Here is a 19,466-nt window from a genome sequence, read left to right as displayed (position 1 = left end):
TCCATCAGGTCTCACTCCAAGATCTAGGGCAATCCAGAACAGCCTGAGATTTCAAGAAGAAAGACCCACGCTTGTCAGTGATCCTCGAGATTGGTTTTATAGGGAGCCATTACACTGCACTGGGGGAAAATATATTTATATAACAGGTACTTCACGTACAGCTGTCTTTGAACAGTTGGTTAACATGTATTAGATCAACAATTTTCAAAGAAATTTTTTGTTCCATGAGGAAAAACAGCCTCACTCCCAGTATACCAGCCACCAAAGACTCCTCTAGAACAATGAGTTCTTTTGATCATGGCCCCCAGGAAAAAATAATTTTAAACTGTGATTCAAGACATACATGCTTGTATACATTTAAAACAAAATTTTCATGAAATACTGTTTATTCTGACTACCTACAACACATTCTGGTATTTTCCATTCAGTCTAGCTTTAGTCTAGACTAATCTATTCTGTTCCATTCCATTAGAAAAAGTGCTGGTTCTTATCCACTAAATTGATTTCACGACGCCCCAGTGGGCTGTAACCTATAGACTGAAAAGCTGTACACTACATGGAATTAAATCAAGTCATTTTGCCTGTTCCTTAAAAACAAAGCAAAAAGCATGAGCCTCTCTGTTAATGTCTAAATGTTTATAAGACTTTTTAAAAACCTGTAGAGAAAAGTCAATGATTTCCTAAAAACATGAGCAGCTCCAACTTGACCACGGATATTTTCCCCATTAATGAATGACAGGCAATATGTAAGTGTTCTCTTAAACTCTGCTTGATCTGAACTCAATCAAAAAAATATTTAAAGCATAAGCCTTAAAGAACATTAAAGCTCATTTAGGAGTTTAATTGGCAATTGGTAATATTTCCAAATAAGGCACAAGCAGCTTTCCTATAGGAAATGGGTTTTAAAATATTCTCAGTCTTTTTTAAGAACAATAAAATTGCTGAATACTAAAAAATTTGTGGTGATAAAAATTAAGACCTGGGGCACCTGGTGGCTCAGCGGGTTAAGCGTCTGCCTTTGGCTCAGGTCATGATGCTGGGGTCCTGGGATCGAGCCCCAGTTCGGGTTCCCTGCTCAATGGGGAGCCTGCTTCTCTTTCTCCCTTCTGCTCATGCTCTCTCACACACTCTTGCTCTCTCTCAAACAAATAAATTAATTAAATAAAAAAGAAAAATTAAGGCTCAGAAACCATTTAGATCCTACATTAAAGAAGCTGCTTTGAATACTGTCTTCCAGTTGGTCAAAAAATACTTTACACTTGCTACATGCCAACCACTATTTTGTTTAACAAGGCACATGGAAGGAGCAGTGACCTATGCAGAGTCCCACGGCTCCAGACGGCCCATCTGGGGGTGGAGTGGGGGGGGGGGAGTGACTGCAAACACATGAACCAGAGCTATGAAGATCACACACAGAAGTGTCCCTGGGGAGTGCTATGGAGCACTGCAGGCACTCATGGCAATGACAGTCTTCCAGGACGGTTCTTAGAATTTGAAATCAAATACGCTCTCCAGTAAAACCAACTCACACCGCGTCCTTTCCAAACCCATGTACAATTTTTTCCTACTTACCACATAATGAGGCCAATAACATGTTCTAATCCCCTTCTCAGAGTAAAAATTAGTGCTTAATGCAATTTGAACGGAGATAATATGGAATGAAGAAAAGCAATCAGAGATACAGACAAAGGAGACTGGGGTTCGGGGCTCAGCTCGTCCATTTAAAGGCTAAGTGACTGGAGGCAAGTTATTTAACCTCCCGAACTACAGATGCGTCATCTGCATTTAGATCTCCTCGCATGATCATTGTGAAGATAAAGGGAGAGAATGTATGCGAAGGCACTTTGTAAAGTGCCAACAAATGCTATTATCATTACCTTTTATTAGAATCCCTAGACATAGTGAACCTGAGAGCATAAAATATTAACCAAATATTAAGAGACTATGGAGTGAACATTTACCCAGCACTTAAACAGTTCTAGTTGCTTTTCATGTATCAGCTCAATTAAAACCTACATTATGACTGAATATTTGAATCCAACCGCCGGTAATAATACAGTTTTTCCTCAAATCTTGGACATGCTAAGGTTCTTCTCTAATGGTCCTTGGCCCGCAGGAAAAAACAATCTACAGACTGTTAATTAAAGGAAGGGCGAGAGTTCACATCACACCACCCCACCCATGTGGCATATTCCTTCTTAGCACAGGCCTACCACAAAGCAGCAACTCTCTCTTAGGGTCCAAAGGCAGCCTCTGTGGGGGTGGAGAGGCGGACCAACCGGCCAGACCCACCCAGTTGACACCTGCCACTAGATCTTAGACTCTATACTCGCCCAAAAGGGCATTCTGGATGTATTTCTGCATCCACTTCTATTTATAGGCAACTACTCTTCTTCGATAAGAGGCAATCCCAGTGAGTAACATGGATCTCTGCAACTCTGTGAAGCCCTGACTTGCACGGGTAGGCTAACCAGACTGCAGGTTTCCTACTGACTAAGTTGGTCGATACTCTGACATTAAACTTGACGAGACGTAGTATGAGATGTCCTCAAGCTATAAACAAGTTTGTTTTTTAAAAGGTCACTTAGAACGCAGGATGCACTTCTCACATCAATCACAGTGATGTGAATTAACCCGTGTTCTACAGGCCCCCTTCTGCCGCCGAGTGGCCCCACTGCCATGGGCAGCACTGCAGAGCATAAGCTGTGGCAGCAGGACGGACCTGGGCTCAAATCCTGCCTCACCTGCCTGCTGCCAAATCTCACTAAAGTTTATCCAACTCCTCTGAGTCTCAATTTCCATAACAAAATGTATTTGGGTATGAAAATGTTTATAGGTCAGATGCTTGGTCTGAAGGTCATTTAGGCCAGTGCTCCCATCCTTTTTCCCAGGAAAGTCTGCACAGAAGAGGATAATCCTCACACTGCACATGCCTCTCACGGCTATAGGGGACCAGCCTACGTGGTCCCACCAGGCCACTCAAAGGGCAGAGGGGTCGGTGTCTCTGTCATGCTCACTCAACACGTGAGAAGGTGTCAAACCCCAGGGGTGAGCCTCTAATCCTCAGTTAATATACATAAAGTGGCCTGGCACGGGGCTGGTGGGTCACTAAGAATTTCGCCTTGTGGGCTCGGGCTCCAACTCTGAAATAAAAGGGTGCCTCAGAATTCTCAAAGCCCATGGGATGATGTAATTCCACTTTAGGCAGTTCCAGAACTTAGCTGAGCTCATAACAATGTGCCTTTGGGAACTGTGCTTGTACTCTGGACTGCTGTGCTTACTCCTGCCTCCCTGATTTGAACCACAGGAGTAGCTCACAGGATGGGAGTGGGATATCAAGATGAAGACTTTTAGGTGAAGATGAAAGTATAGGTAAGCAAAAGAGCTAAGGTCAGAGGTGACTGAGCACTCACAGTGCCAAGCATTCTGCATATATTACCTCAATTTTCACAGCATCTTGGTTTGGTTTTGTTTGAACAAGAGAGCCACACAATCGACTAGGAATATTTCCTAAAAAGGCTATCCGGTGGGTTCAAATACCAGACTCCAGAGCCGCCTGGAGTCGGCTGAAGAAGCAGCCAAACCCCGATCAGTGTGGATAAGGAAGCAGACCTGCTTCAACTCTGGTCCGTGTCGCTGTGTCCCATTTGGACCTCATCACCTTGGTTCAGGCTGGGAAGCTCCCTTCTTCAAAGCCATTTTGCTACTAGGTTATTATTTGCCGTACTTAACAACAGCAAGAAATGTGGGGTGAAATTGAGAACACTTGGCCAAGGTTATAGGTTTCCAAACACAAGGTGTTCTGCTGATGAGTCAGAGGTTCAAGGACGAAGAATTGCCAGGGTAGAGGCTGGGGATGGAAGTGGGGGTTGTCAGAGGAGTGGGGATCGGAGCTAAGAGGGGAAGTGGGGGTTTTCAGAGAAGTGAGGACCGAGCTAACCTGCAGAGTCTGGGGTGGGAGGGTGAGGCAGGAAGAAGAGCATCACCCCCTCCAGGCTGCATGCTACTGGCTCTGAAGCGGGTGGGTAAGAGGAGAGCAAGTGGCAGCAGCAGCAGCTCTGATAACCAGGAAGGAGTGGGAAGACGCCAGCAAGTCCTGGGAAGAGGGACTTATGTGAACAAAACAGAGTCTACTGATGAGTCTCTACCCCTCAGTGTCTATTTACAGACCCTGTCAGACCTTATCAGAGGGGAAAAGTAAATCTCCTACAAAATACTACTTTAGAGTAACTGAAAATGTATTTTTATTTTTTATTTTTTTTTTTGAAAATGTATTTTTAATATCCTATCTTAACCCCCGATCCTGAAAGCTATGTTGTTTTTTTTTTTTTAATGTTCGAACACACGAAGAGCCCAGAGTGACCTACCCTAAGATCACTAGATGGCTTCTAAATTCTGCAAAAGCCAAATGATGTCAAAGTGTGGGAGAAGAACTCTGTGTGGCACTACTGAAGAGAAACCTGCATTCTAACTATACGGGGAAGGAAGGGGGAGCAAGGGTCGTAATGGATAATGATCACCCCAGAGGATAACACAAGGAATATGACTGGCTTTAATAATTCAGGTTTCCATTTGGTTCAAGACCTGTCAAGTACCAAAGGATTAATCCTCATATATAATATACTAACTTTGTATAGATGAATTCACAGATTCTTTGCAAAAGCATGGGGAAAAGGTGTTGAGAATCATTCAATCTGGAATAGATGACTGGTATGAAACAACACCCAAGATCCTGAAAACCAGGTGGGCCAGGGCCAGGAGATCCCGAAAACCAGGTAGGTCAGGGCCAGGAGATCCTGAAAACCAGGTGGGCCAGGGCCAGGAGATCCTGAAAACTCCTTAGCACTTATCCAGAATAAATCTATCTAGAAGTAACACTAATTCACCCTTGCATTTAGAGTCATACCGGCCTATTTCAAGATAAATTATAAGAAAGGAAGTATGGGAAGGGATCCTCAAGACACTGATTTCAACCCAAAACTGGTGAAACAGGGTCTTTTGACTTTGGCGTTAAATTCAGAGAGAGGGAGAAGGACACCAACAAAGGAGGTAGATAAAGGAGTTTTTACTGAACACATAGAAACATACAGCGTTTACGAAACCACAGCGTTTATGAGAAAACGGAGGCTATTTAATTTCATGGAAGGATAAAGGGCTGAAGAGAGGGGGAGCAGAGTTTAAAAGCAATTTTTAGGGTTTCAGATATATATTTTGGTAACAGGTAGAAACAAGGACAAATCTTCCTTTTGATCTCCTCTGCACTCTAGCAGAGATTTACGTAAGGTGGTGTGATGGCGTCAGTTCAGCCTTCCCCTTGGCCTGACTTTACACTCTGCTGTGGAAATCTTGCTGGGACTGCCTTGATGCACACGGCTCCGGAGAAATCAGCCCTGTGTTGTCAGAAACGGACTTTCAGCTAGGTCCTGTTGGTAACTCCATGTTATGGTGACTCCACAGTTTAGCCAGAAAGCATTTGAAAGAAGCATTGACTTTGGTTGCCTCTTTTCTGATGATGGAGGGTTTTCTGGTTTGCCTTTTAGGCCGCCAATGCATTGTCATAGCTAAGATTTGTTCTCTCTCTCTCTCTCTATCTCACTTCCTAGTAACTAATCACGTTAGCATGCTGTTAGAATAGCATCACTGATTTTTGTTCTTGGCCTGTTATCCTTATGCTCCTAAGGTCATACTTAATTTTTGGCTATGCTTTCCTTTTCATTGTTAGAATACTTGTCACAAGAGGTCAAGGCCAGTGTAACAATTACATTTTGTATTTTTAAAAAAAGATTTTATTTATTTATTCATGAGAGATACAAAGAGAGAAGCAGAGACACAGCCAGAGGGAGAAGCAGGCTCCATGCAGGGAGCCCAATGTGGGACTCGATCCTGGGACCCTGGAGTCACGACCTGAGCTGAAGGCAGATGCTCAACCCCTGAGCCACCCAGGCGTCCCAAAGTTTACATTTCTGAGTTGAAACAAATGGTACCATTCATCCAGAACAGTTTCACCTTGCATCCTCGACTGAAGGGGCTCCCCTTACTCTACATCTTAGGAACCAGAGGTGGTGAACTCTGACCAGCCTGTGAACCACCAGGTACTCTTACTGCTGAACTCAGGGTGGATTCAAGCTGAGGAGGCAGGTACGTAGCTTTCAAAATCGCTATACAGGGCATCCGTGAGCAAGAAAAAAACCCCATGTTGACCGAAACTCACATCTCATATAAAAATTAATTCAAACCGGATGACCGACAAGTATAAAACATAGTATTATACAACCTGTAGAGAAAAAGACAAAAGCCAATCTTTAGGACCTACGCTGGGTAAAACGTTAGACCTGACACCAAAAGCACAATCCATAAAAGGAAACAGTAATAAATTGAATCGCATCAAAAGTAGAAACTTAAAAAAAAAAAAGTAGAAACTCATGCTCCGCAACAGATGCTGCTAAGACGATGAAAACAAGTCTGCCGACAGGGAGAAAACAGCTGCAAACCCTCTGTCAGAGGACAGGTATCTGGAGCGCATGGAGAACCCTCAAGACGCGGCCCAAGAAAACGGGCCGAAGACCTGAGCAGGCCCTGCAGATGGACGATGGCTAACGAGCCCCCGAGGGGGCTCAGCTTCTCTGGCCACGCAAACTACACCGTGACGTGTCACTCCACAATGATCAGGACGGCGAAAATATCAGGGAGTGACAAGAGGTCAAGTGACCCCGTGCTGGTGGGGCACTCGTGCAGGGCTGGCGGGAAGGCGCGTGAAGCGGCACAGCCACTCTGGAAGGGGTACCCCAGTTCCTTACAAAATTCTATGTGCACGTAACATCCGACCCAGCAATTCCCACTCTTGGGCGTTTAATCTCGGAAAATTTAAGACTCATATTTATACAACAACCTGTACACAAATGCTCCCGGTGTCTTGATGTGTTAACAGCTCCAAACTAGATATAACCCAAGTGTCCTCCAGTGGGTGAATACTTAGAAAACTGAAACAGGGGTGCCTGGGTGGCTCAGTGGTTGAGCGTCTGCCTTTGGCTCAGGTCGTGACCCTGGGGTCCTGGGATGGAGTCCCACGTCAGGCTCCCTGCATGGAGCCTGCTTCTCCCTCTGCCTGTGTCTGTGCCTCTCTCTCTGTCTCCCATGATCAAATAAATAAAAAATATTTTTAAAAAAAGAAAGAAAATTGTGAAATAGGCAAACCATGGAATACTACTCAGCACTAAATCAGAACAAAGTATTGAGATACGTGACATCTTGCACAGATCTCAAGTGCTATGGTCTGAATGTTTGTGTACCCCTAAAATTCGTATGTTCAAACTCATGGTGGAGCCTTTGGGGGGGTGATTAGTCATAAGGGCGGAGTCGTCATGAATGGGATCAGTGCCCTTATAAAACAGCTATGAGAGGGGCGCCTGGGTGGCTCAGTCGGTTAAGTGTCTGCCTTCGGCTTGGGTCATGGTCCCAGGGTCCTAGGATGGGGCCCTGTGTTGGGCTCCCTGCTCAGAGAGGAGCCTGCTTTTCCCTCTCCCTCTGCCTGCCACTCCCCTGCTTGTGCTCCCTGTCAGATAAATACAGTCTTTTTTTTTTTTTTTTTTTAAGATTTTATTTATTTTTTCATGAGAAACACAGAGAGAGAGGCAGAGACATGGGCAGAGGGAGAAGCAGGCTCCGTGCAGCGAGCCTGACATGGGACTCGATCCCGGGACCCCAAGATCACACCCTAGGCCAAAGGCAGCGCTAAACTGCTGAGCCACTGGGGCTGCCCTAAATACAATCTTTAAAAAAAAAAAAAAAAAAAATGGAGGTATGAGAAAGCTCCTCGCCCCTTCTGCCATGTGAGGTTAGAGTGAGAAGATGGCCTTATAAGAACCAGGAAGCAGCTTCTAACCGGAATAGAAGCTGGCACCTTGGTCTTGGGCTTGCAAGCTCCAGACCTGAGAAACACATTTCTGTGGTTTACAAGCCACCTAGTCCCCGGTGTTTTGCTACAACAGTCTGAATGGGCTAAAACACTAAATGAGAAAAAAAATCTAATCTCAAAATGTCACATATTATAGGATTCCATTTATATAATACTTTTGAAGTGACACAGTATAGAGACTGAGAACAGACGAGTGGTTGTCAGGGGAGGGAAGGAGAGGGAAGGAAGTGGCTACAAAAGAGTAGCATGTGAGCTGGGTTTGATCTGTATCTTGGTCGACACCAAGACGTACAAATCTATACACATGACAGGATTCCACAGAGCTAGATACACACGAACACAGAGATGAGTGACCGTAAGCCTGGTGAAATACGAACAAGGTTGGTGGACTGCATCAATGTCAACATCATAAGAGAGTTACATAAGGTGCTGCCATTGTGGGAAACTGGATGAAGGGTGGAGGAGAGTGTTCTGAAATATATCCTACAACTACCTGTGAATCTACAATTATCTCAAAATAAAACCTTTTTAAAAGGTCACTATATAGTTCTTATTTATTCTAATTTTTTTAAATTTATTTATGATAGTCACAGAGAGAGAGAGAGAGAGAGAGAGAGAGGGGCAGAGACACAGGCAGAGGAAGAAGAAGGCTCCATGCACCAGGAGCCCAACATGGGATTCGATCCTGGGTCTCCAGGATCGCGCTCTGGGCCAAAGGCAGGCGCCAAACCGCTGCGCCACCCAGGGATCCCTAGTTCTTATTTATTCTAAGTGCCCTCTTTCTAATATTCCATCCATTCGATGCCTAATTTCTTCTTCCAGTCTTGCTACTCTGTAGTCTTAACCAGTGGAAAATGTCGCCAATTAATCATTTAACTGTTGCTTTCCAAAATCTCTTATTCACAGTTTACTATTACTTAACTAGCTCATGCCAATATTCCAATACTGGCTCTGAGGCTGCATGAAATGGGCAAAGCATGACTCTTATCTCACTGGTAACATAGTGGGAAACGCAGGTATATCGTGAAAATAAATAAAATAAGTAAAGAACTTGACACATAGTAGTTCCTTAAAAGCTCATTTCATTCCTTTTTCTTATTAACAATCTAAAACCTAGTTTGGTTTCTGGATAAAAAAAAACACGAACAAAACACTTTGGTTTTCAGCTTCCAAGGCTCACATTTGGAAAACAAGAAACGCATCTTTAACAAGCACAGACTGGGGATGTGGTGAGGCTGAATTCAGTTCTTAAGAAATATTTCAATTTAGGAGACCATAATGATCATTTTAGGCCTATGTGTTCTCACTTTGAGTTTGAAAACATTCTATCAAAATGGTAAGTGTTTTGGCATATCACGCACTTTATTATGCTGAGTAGCTGCCCAATATATGGTTAAATCTGTAAAGAGTAACGAGTCGTCTACTAGATTACATCTACTCACAAACCAACAATTGTATGTATGTTGGATGAGTTCAGCTTTAATGATGACATGAACTCCAACGGGAGACTTTCATCCATTCCATCTACAAAAATACTTCTTAGTAGCCGACTCCCAACAGGTAATAGGCTTTAAATACGTCCTAGATTTTTTAGTCATAGCTACACCAAGTAAGCTACCAGAGCGGCAGGAAATAAGCATTTAGGATCCAAAATTCAATGTACATTGCTAAATGTGAGCTCCCAAGCAACATGCTGTTCAGTGCATAATGACAGCGCTAGATCCCCTGAGCAGCTCGGGCCTGCGAGAACTGTCAAAGCTGGAAAGACAAGAACCAAATGTTTTTCCTCTGCTGCGAGCAAGAAAAAGGATGAAAACAAAGTATATTTAGTTTCTACTGGCTAACTGCTTTGTTTATGAACACTCACAAAACACAGAACGCCAACTACTTGAGGACAAAGCCCCCCCACCCAACATTTTCTTCAAGTACTGATAATAATTTTGTAAAGCAATGCTTACCGAGCGAAATAACTTTGTTTCCGTTCTTTCTTCTCTTCCTTGGTATCCATAATACACAATCAAAATGCAAAGGATTTGGAAAAGTCCTTCTTTTTAATCAATGAGTCATAACCCTACAATAAAAAAAAAAAGTGATTGTAAATTAAGAAGTTTATAACAACCAAGATGAAGAATAAAGCAGAGAGAGTGGAGCTACACGGCCCACCACAAAGGGAAGATAAACTTTAGCCAGTAAACGCAGTCCCATGAGTGATACATAAAATGCAAAGGTCTATGGGGGAAATAAAAATACCTAAAATAATGATGGAGTTGTTAAGCCAAAACAAAAGGTGGCTGGAAAAAATTAACTGAAGTATTTTCCTCACAATTAACTATTACAAAATGTACTAAAATGGAAATCACTGATTTTTAAAGATTTTTAGGCTGCCTATGCAGAAGCTAATTATTTTTTTTTCAATTTATGAACTTATCATTTTTTACAGGTAATTAATGGTGAACATGTCTCATACATAATTATGAAAAATGGATCACTTAGGTGTTTTACAAGAATGTTCTTTCTTTAAAAATAACATCAGTGTTCTACTTTATTTTCGGAAACATGCCAGTGACTACATCCCACTTGAGCAAATGTGGAAATGAAAGTCCAAAGCCTCAGGAAGCTAGTCCTCAAAATGGCTTTATACGCTTGCCTCTGCGTCTCCCTCTCTCCACCCTGCTACCCTTACCTATGCTTCCCAGGAGCAGCTTAAGCCTGTAATAAAAGGCTGTCTCCAGATCAATCTTCCTTAAATACCACTTTCATCATTCCACTCCCCTGCTCAAAAATTTCCAATGTCTACTTCCTGCCTGATTCACTAACCTATATTTTCTGCAAGGCATTAGCTAGCCCTAAACTGCATCCTCTCATTTCGAGGGGTATCGAAGCAAAGGCAAAGAATGTGCATCAATCAAAATTATTTCTGAATTCAATTCCACGAACAATTCTTTAAAGGATTTAATTTTTAAGTAATCTCTACACCCAATGTGGGGCTTGAATCCACAACCCCAAGGTCAAGAGCCACATGCTCCACTGACTAAGGCAGCCAGCGCCTCTTCAACAGACAATTTAATTCACAATACATATTCCATGGAAGGTACCAAAGACAAAGAAGCCATAGGGTAAGATATTTACCCTAATAGAGCTTACTGTCTTACAAGGGAGACGCTTAGGATTTCAGGTCAGTGGGATACTGACTGCTACGGAGGAGGCACAGACACCTCGAGAGCCCAGAGGAAGAACCACCCAGCTTCATGCAGGGCCCACCCCACGGGCTCCCCACGATTTGAAGGGTGAGTGTGGGTTCCCTACTTAAAGGGTACACGGAAGCAGGGCTAGCGTGAGCAACACAAGAGGACACAATGCTTCTCTGCCGCTCCAGGCCTGAATGCCAACGAAGCAGGGCCATGGTGAGGGTAGGATGAAGACACAGCAGGATTAGGGTCATGCAGGCCTTGTATGTCACTCCGAAGAGCCTGAGCTTAATCCCAGCCATGCCTCACGTGCTGCCCACTGCTCCCCTGTCAGACATCGCCGAGCAGCAGTGCTGGCCTCGCCGTAGACATCGCCTCCGCGGTCAGCGGGAGGTCACGCCATCTTCTCCTCCCTGAGCTACGCCAGGGGAGGTCACCCAGGCGCCCTGCGTGCGGGGCTGATTCAGCCACACCGGCAGCGTGGACTGGAGGCCTGCGGACAAGCAGCGGGAAGGCGGCCGTCGACAGAAGTTACAGTAGAACCAGTTCAGGGAGGAGGGCCCAGGCGTGGGCAGCAGCAGCCAACACAGGAGGAGGGCGAGGAGCTCAAGAAATAGTTAGGAGGCAAATTAGTCACGATCTGGTGGCTCATTCAGCGTGGACAACAGCAGAGAGGCCAGGTGAGGAGTGTCCTCCAAGCTTCTGCTTGGGGGGCTGGGCAGACGGTGACGTGGAGGGGGCAGGCCGGGGCGGGCCGGGGTGGGCCGGGGGCGCAGAAAGAGACGGCAGAGCAGTTTCTGGGCGCGTGGCCTTTGAGGTGCCCGGGAGACAGTCACCCGAGACCTTCACCAGATGCTTGACTATGTGTAAAGCACATGAGGGCGGTGAGGGCTGGGGAAACAATTTAGCAATTAGCAGCAATTTGGTTGTGGTTAAGAGAAAAGAAAGAAAAGAAAAAAAGAAAAGAAAAAAAGAAAAGAAAAGAAGGAAAGAAAGAAAAGAAAAAAGAAATAAAAGAGAAAAGAAAAAAAGAAGAAAGAAAAGAAAGAAAAAGAGAAAAAAGAAAAAAGAAAGAAAAAGAAAAAGAAAAAGAAAAAGAAAAAGAAAAAGAAAAGAAAAAAGAAAACAGAGCCCTCCGTGGAAGCATCGGGGCACAGCCTGAACTCTGACTGCTTGGCCTCCATGCCCCCGACATGCACCCTGCGCTCAAAGACTTGATCAACCAGGAGGGAAAATAAGATGTGCACAAATCACTAAAATGAAGGTGGCAGCTTGGTGTTGTCCAAAGAGAGTAAGACGATGGAAGACACAAAGTTCAATTTTGATGGAGGTGATAGAAAGTAAGTCTTTCAGGGCAGAAGGGATTTCAGTAGGTAAAGAGAGAGAAGATTCCAGAAAGAGGGTTCAGCTGGGCACACACGTGTGGATAGAAAAAAAAAAAAAAGAAAAGAAAACCAAGTCATGTTCAGGCAAGAAGGACAGAGTAGCTACCAGATAAGAAAAGAGATCCAAACAGAACCCTGCCTACCAGATGTTATTGGCTTCGACCCATGATCCACACATTAGCTCTTTCCATCCTCCCAACCATACCGGCAGTCAGTCTCCTTATTTCCACTAAACGGAGGCTGAGAGATACTGATTGCCCTAGTTCAACAGCACCCGCTGTGGTGGAGCACGGATTTGAATCCAGTTTGGGGGGCAGCCCTGGTGGCTCACCGGTTTAGCGCCGCCCTCAGCCCAGGGCCTGACCCTGGGGTCCTGGGATCAAGTCCTGCATTGGGCTCCCTGCATGGAGCCTGCTTCTCCCTCTGTGTCTCTGCCTCCCTCTCTCTCTTTTTCTCTCTCTCTCAAATAAATAAAATGTTTAAAAAAATAAAAATAAATTAAATAAATCCGGTTTGGCATACAATTCAATGTCTTTTAATAACCTTTGGAGCCAGAAATATCTGGAAATGAGTGAGAAAAGCAGTCTAGAACCAACCGTGTCTGAGCCTCCGCGCAGATTCCACAGGTTAGAAGGAACACAGCTTGGGGGGGGGGGGGCTCTGGGGGTTGGGGGGCACAGAGCCCTCCAGCAGGACTGCGCCAGCACAGCAGCAGGGTGGAAGCCTGGCCTCAAGGAAGGAACGGTCATTCAAGAAGTCGGGTGATGAAAGGAGGAGGGAAAAGAAAAGACAGTGCTGTCCGACCGTCCTGAGCTCAGTCTCACAGTGTGGGCCAAACCCACAGGGGTTCCTTCACCACCTCCTCTCCCCCCCTGACTCTGCATCTTAAATCCTTACCCTTTCCCCACACTTGAAGCTTGGGTCTAGCACGAGGCCCGGTTGTGCCCTGAAGCCTTCCCTGGCCACTTGGTGCTCTTCTCTCTCTTCTTTAGGAACTTATTTCAGTTTAATACCTACCATGAGGCCCTTCGTCATCCGCTGGGTGACAACGCTGCTCCACTTAGCCTCCTCTGCCACAAACCACCCAAAACCTCCTTCAAGTCAAAAACCACCATGCTTCACAATTTCCTTTTACTTCCCTAAATACCTAACACAGAACTAGGCAGTAAATCCACATAAAAGTTAAGCGAAGAATTAATTCAGGCTTGGGGTAAGGTCAATTATATGGCAGACCAATAGAAACCCCAGAATTCCCATTCCCCCTCCCCCCAATTAAGAATTACTTAGAGGGAAAGAAAGAAAAGGAAAGAAAAAAGAGAAGAAAAGAAAAGAAAAGAAAAGAAAAGAAAAGAAAAGAAAAAGAAAAGAAAAGAAAAGAAAAGAAAAGAAAAGAAAAGAAAAAGAAATAACCAACCAACCCAGAGGTGAGAGGTATAGATGCAAACCAGTCTCTCTCTCTCAGACTCCAGAAAGATGAGAATCCCTGCTCTGAACCAGGTGGTTTATTTTAAAGTTCCTCTCCTGCATGCCACCATATGTGATGATCCCTGTTTATTAGATTTCTCCTCATGAATAAAAATGAAGTCATAACAATCTAATTGGAAAATTTTTATATTGCAAGCTGAGCCAGAAACTAATATTTGGTTCTGGTAGAAAAATATTGACAAAAATAAGCGCAAGAGAAAAAGATTAAATGATCCAAGAACTGACATCTGGTGCCGCTGTGTCTATTTAGAACTTACAAAGCTTTTTTTTTTTTTTTTTAATATTCTATTTGATAAAAAAATATACTAATCTTTGATTTCTTTTAAATTTCTGGGAATTTTTATATTCCTTAAACAAGACATACGCAGTCCTTTCAGATCTAGACACGCCAACAGGTCAACCAGGAAGAGAGCAGAAAAGGATGCTATAAAAATGATTTGCACAGAGCACCACACAGCAGCCTTCATGCTTCACTGAAGAACCACAGCTCCTTAAATCAATCTCTAATGGGAACTACATTTTCCATTATAAGTGGTTATAATGGGCTTCTTAAAAGCCCTTCTTGCATTTAATGTTGACTTTTCTTCACATCAATAAACTCTAGACTCATCCAAACACTGAATTACAAGAGCCTCCTCCATTTACAACATATTACAGACCAAAAAGAATTTCATGAGGGAAACACAAGATGAATCTTCTAAATATTTCTTTTTTTGTGATCTTAAATCGGGATAGTCAATTTAAACCTAAATTCAGTTCATTATGCAAATAAAAAAAGGCACCTACAAAATCCTTACCTTGCAAGCGCTGTGCTGAAGACAAAATATTTACTGTTATTACCTGCAAAGTGCTCCCTGCTTGAGACCAAGGGCCCCTCGGAAAGAATTCAAGCACCGAGCTACGGGCGGCTCCCGAGGTACAGCCAGCCAGCGGGGCCCACACGGCCTGGGACGGCTTTCCGGATTCACATCTACCACCAGTCCAGACTAGAAAAACACCCGTGTGCCTATGATGTCCATCAGCTGTTTTCCCAACAACATGTTTCCTATTATACAAATGAAATTATGACAAAAACATGCTTCGAGGCTTGGTCACACTACGTTTGGCCACTTAGGGGACACACCAAACTGTACCTTTCTATGCAGACACTTCCTCCTCGAAAATACCTACACTTGTACAGAAATAGAAGAGGTGGTCAGTGTTTCTCAAAGCCACACTGTCATCTAAACAAAGGAAGGATATTCGAATTTCAGTGGTAACCAAGGTCTGAATTTGAATACTCTCTTTGGCAAGAAACCTGGCAAGAAAGACATAGCAACAGAGACGAAAGGGCGCCGCAGACGTGTCGGGGAGCAACCGGGAGATAATGCCCCCACGTAGATAAGCGTGTGTCACTAAACCAAAACGACATAAAAGAGAACTCAGAACAGAACCAAGAGCTAAAAAGCTATGCCTGAGTCAAGGTGATGATCCTGGGGAGGCCAATGGTCTCTGCTACTTAGGAAAATGGGAGGAAGGCGGCGGATGGCAACAGGAATGGAGAACTCATCAGCTCGTATTCCACTACTCCTCACCGAGGAACCTGGATTCAGAGCTGAAAAGAATCACACAAATGCGAGTTTCATGCAAGACAAGTATGGAAATGGGCACCTGGCTGGCTCAGGCAGCACAGTACACAACTCTCCATCTTGGGGTCCTGGGTTCGAGCCCCACACTGGGTGTAGTAGAATTTACTTATAAAGAAAAAAAGGGAGAGGTAGAGAGATTTCATCAAAGCTCCTAGATACTTTTATTTTTTTAAAGATTTATTTATTCATGAGACACACAGAGAGAAAGGCAGAGACACAGGCAGAGGGAGAAGCAAGCTCCCTGCGGGGAGCCCAATGCAGGACTCGATCCCAGGACCCCGGGGTCACGCCCTGAGCCCAAGGCAGGCGCTCCACTGCTGAGCCCCCCAGGGGCCCGCCCCTAGATACTTTAAATGAAGACCCATCTCTGGGCTCGCTAGATCGTTTTATAAATTCCATCTAAGAAGAGAGTGTGCAAATGAGATTCCTAAAAAGTCACTGGCGGGGTCAGGAATTATCAAAGATGTGGAAAGTGCCAGCAGCCTGCCAATGGGCAAATACATTCTCATTTCTGTCAAAAGTTAGAAAAGAGTATACTTGGGGATCCCTGGGGGGCTCAGCGGCTTAGCGCCGCCTTCGGCCCAGGGCGTGATCCTGGAGACTCGGGATCGAATCCCACATGGGGCTCCCTGAGTGGAGCCTGCTTCTCCCTCTGCCTGTGTCTCGGCCTCTCTCTATCTCCTATGAATAAATAAATCAATCTTAAAAAAAAAAAAAAAAGTTAGAAAAGGGATTGTGTAAACCACACACTGCAGACCATCACACAGATCCCCCGCAAAACTCTAGAGAGGTCGCAGCAGGCAGGTTGGCCGGGACGTGCAAGATGGGGCACCGAAACCCGGGACGGACGCCCTATGGGACCCGGGCCATCTCGCGGACCGATCAGAGGCCACAGGCCCTTTCCTGAGGCCTCCTCGAGTGCCCTCCGTGCGGGTGGGAGCTGCGGCAGTGCTCGCAGCCCATCAGCTAGGAGGCCACGCGGCAGGTACCCGCGTGGGCAGAGCACCGAGGGGAGCCACCAAGTGCTGGGAAGGGAAGGAGAGTCAAGGAAGAGCTGGGCCATGAAGCGGGGGGGGGGGGGGGGGGGGGCATCTGGACCAATTCTCTCCATCTGCTTACGGATAAGATAGAGAAATGTGGGCTGGTTGGGGCTGGATGCTTCTAAGTCCGTGGGGAAGGAAAGGCGCTGAGCCACTGTGCCCTAGGGATGAGGGGACGACCAACTGACCTGACCCCAGAGCCAGGAGCTGACGCCCATCTTCAGCTGGAGGGAGGGTGCTAACAGCCTAATGCAGTATTTGTTCTCAGCTCCAGCTCCTGTCCTCGGCGGTGGCAAATTTACCACTGACTTGAATGAAAATAGGGACCTCCTCATTAGACTTTCGGAAGAGGGATTAATAACCTCCCGATGATAGCAACTGGATCCCGACAGACCTCAGCGTAGCTGTAGGAAGGTTTGGAACAAACCCCCCAGGACCCTGCGGTTTGGCATCTGGGTGAGGAGCTGAGGAATGAGAGGGGCAGAGCTTAGCATCAGCACAAATGAATAGGACACCTGCAGCTTTTGACACCTGCAGGTTTCAGGGAGCCTAAGCTCCACATCCCCTGTCGTGACATTCCAGGGCCCTTCCTTCCAAAAACAAAACAAAACAAAAAACAAACAAAAAATCCAGTTAATAATCAGCCCAGAAAAAAAAAAAAAAAGATTATGATGGTCTGTGTCACCCTTCTCGAGGATGAGGATAGATCAAGATGACTGCATCTAACTCTAGCTCTTACACTATAGGAGAAATAAAAGGAAAGTGGAGCAACCAGGATGGTTAAGTAACATAAAACTAATTTTTAAGATAGTAGTCAAAGATGCTGGCCAGCGTGAGCCTCAAGAGAGTTGGAATGAACTGACAGCTATTTTCAAATACCTGAAAGATCAGACCTGGTCATGGATTTAGGCTTGAATTTATAGACCTTTGAGGAGAATACCTAGGACCAGCTGTTAGATATGCAGGGAGACGGGTTTTGGCTCCACATAAGGAACAACTGTCTGACAGGGAGATGCAAAGCGCCGTCTGCAGATAGGGTGGCTTCCTAGTCTCCAGAAGAGACTGAGCACAAGCCCAACTACCACTTCGTGAGACTGCTGTAGACCAGCACTTCTCAACCTTCTCGGGATCAACACCCCTCATCTACAAGAATATATATTCCATAACATGCCCCTTAAAATACTGAAATGAAGTTCATAGCTGATATAACCTACCAACACACATAAATTTATGAAATCAGTATAATACCCAAGAGAAAAGGAGGTTATAATGGCGATTACAACAGGTAAATTCTCAGACACAAGTTCACTGAAAGATGTCATGAAATACTCAGATCCTTGCACCTTCTTCTATAGGGCAAGTTTAGCTATCAGAGAAATGGGGTCAGAAATGATCTCATTCCAAACGAGAAGTATCAGAAAATGGAAAAGCAGAGGTTGAGGAGGTAGGAGGGAGTAGATAATGAGGGGGCAGTGCAGGGAACATGAGAATAAAAACTAGTGCTGTAAATAATAATCGGGTATTTCTAAACATGGTAATTTAAAGCTACCCTTTCTTTATAAATGTCCCAATAAATACTCACAGAGGTCCGACAGCAGATAGAAAATTCCTGAGTGTCAGGGACTATTCCCTGTTGTCCAGAACCATCCCACTCAATACAGGGCATTCGATGCTTCTGCATCCTCCCAACAAAATGTCAAGAGTGTGTCCCTCCCCACCGCCCACCCCCGCCACCCCCCAATAACTGTGAGAAACAAACTGCATCCTGGCGGGGTGGAGGGTATATTACACTCATTGAGAACCATGCATGATTCTAGAAGAAAGTCAAGCTCTGTGGGTAAACTAATATTTTTAAAAACTGTAATGAAAAATTATTAATTCCAAAAATTCTTTCAAAGCTGAGATTATATAAACTCCATGCACAAGAAGTTCTCTGCAAGATGCTGTCCTTCACCTGACCTCTGTGACCTCTGTCATTAAGGCATCACTGGAGCAGGACTCCGGCCTGGTTAACATCCAGACTCCAGCATTGCCGAAGTGTGTAACTTTGGACAATGTACCCGGTTTTTCTAGTCCTCGGCTTCCTTACCTGCAAAGGGCTGTTATAAGAGGTTAAGTGTGTCCAGGAGGTATCTCTAGAGTCTCCTGTCCCATGGAATAGAAAATTCTATGCAGCCAACCCAAATGTTCCAGTATTCATGCAAATGATACCTCCCTTCAAAAGCACCTGAAGAGCTAGATTCAAATTTGCCCCAAACAGAAAAATCATATAATAAACAAACTCAGGGGACACCTGTGTGGCTCAGTGGTTGAGCGTCTGCCTTGGGCTAAGGTCATGATCCCAAGGTCCCAGGATCCAGTCCCACGTCAGAGTCCCCAGAGGGAGCCTGCTTCTCCCTCTGCCTGTGTCTCTGCCTCACTCTCTCTCTGTCTCTCATGAATAAATAAAATCTTAAAAAAACAAATAAATAAAAATAAATGAACTGAGGCTAGGCAGCTCCAGTAAATATAAAGCTGACAGCTATCAGCTACAGTTAAACCTTTACTGAACATTAACCACATGCACCAAGTTTTTGGTTCGATGCTGTTACACTGTTTAATCTTTCTGACCCACTGAGGGAGTTAATACTCTTAATCCTTTTCAGATAAAGAATCTGAAGTTCAGAAAGGTTAAAGAACTTAATCAAGGTCAAACAACCAGAAGAGTGAGAGCCAGAATAATCAGCCCTTACCTGGTGCCAAGGTCAAACCCACTACAAATGGCCTCTAATGCGAGGCTAGATCTCTGCACAGAATTTTCACTTCAACTGCCTGGTTCTCTCTGC

The 19,466-nt window shown here is 44.7% G+C and overlaps 1 protein-coding gene across 4 annotated transcripts in view; it reads right to left on the bottom strand.

Moving 5' to 3' along the window:
- The window catches only part of NCOA7 (nuclear receptor coactivator 7), a 156,853-nt gene that overhangs the window by 112,798 nt on the left and 24,589 nt on the right, over positions 1-19,466 (bottom strand). For 3 of the 4 annotated variants that reach the window (XM_041733349.1, XM_041733368.1, XM_041733341.1), the window contains exon 2: positions 9,874-9,986. In XM_041733349.1, coding sequence (XP_041589283.1) covers positions 9,874-9,923 — 50 coding nt within the window. In that variant the 5' untranslated portion in view covers positions 9,924-9,986. Of the gene's footprint in view, positions 1-9,873; positions 9,987-14,770; positions 14,790-19,466 lie in introns of those variants that run through there. The other variant, XM_041733357.1, reaches the window with a different exon arrangement.

The sequence above is a fragment of the Vulpes lagopus genome, chromosome 2 (assembly GCF_018345385.1).
Source record: "Vulpes lagopus strain Blue_001 chromosome 2, ASM1834538v1, whole genome shotgun sequence".
NCBI classification, from domain to species: domain Eukaryota; kingdom Metazoa; phylum Chordata; class Mammalia; order Carnivora; family Canidae; genus Vulpes; species Vulpes lagopus.
Note: the sequence above shows the minus strand (reverse complement) of the source record. Positions and strands in the feature narration are given on the sequence as shown.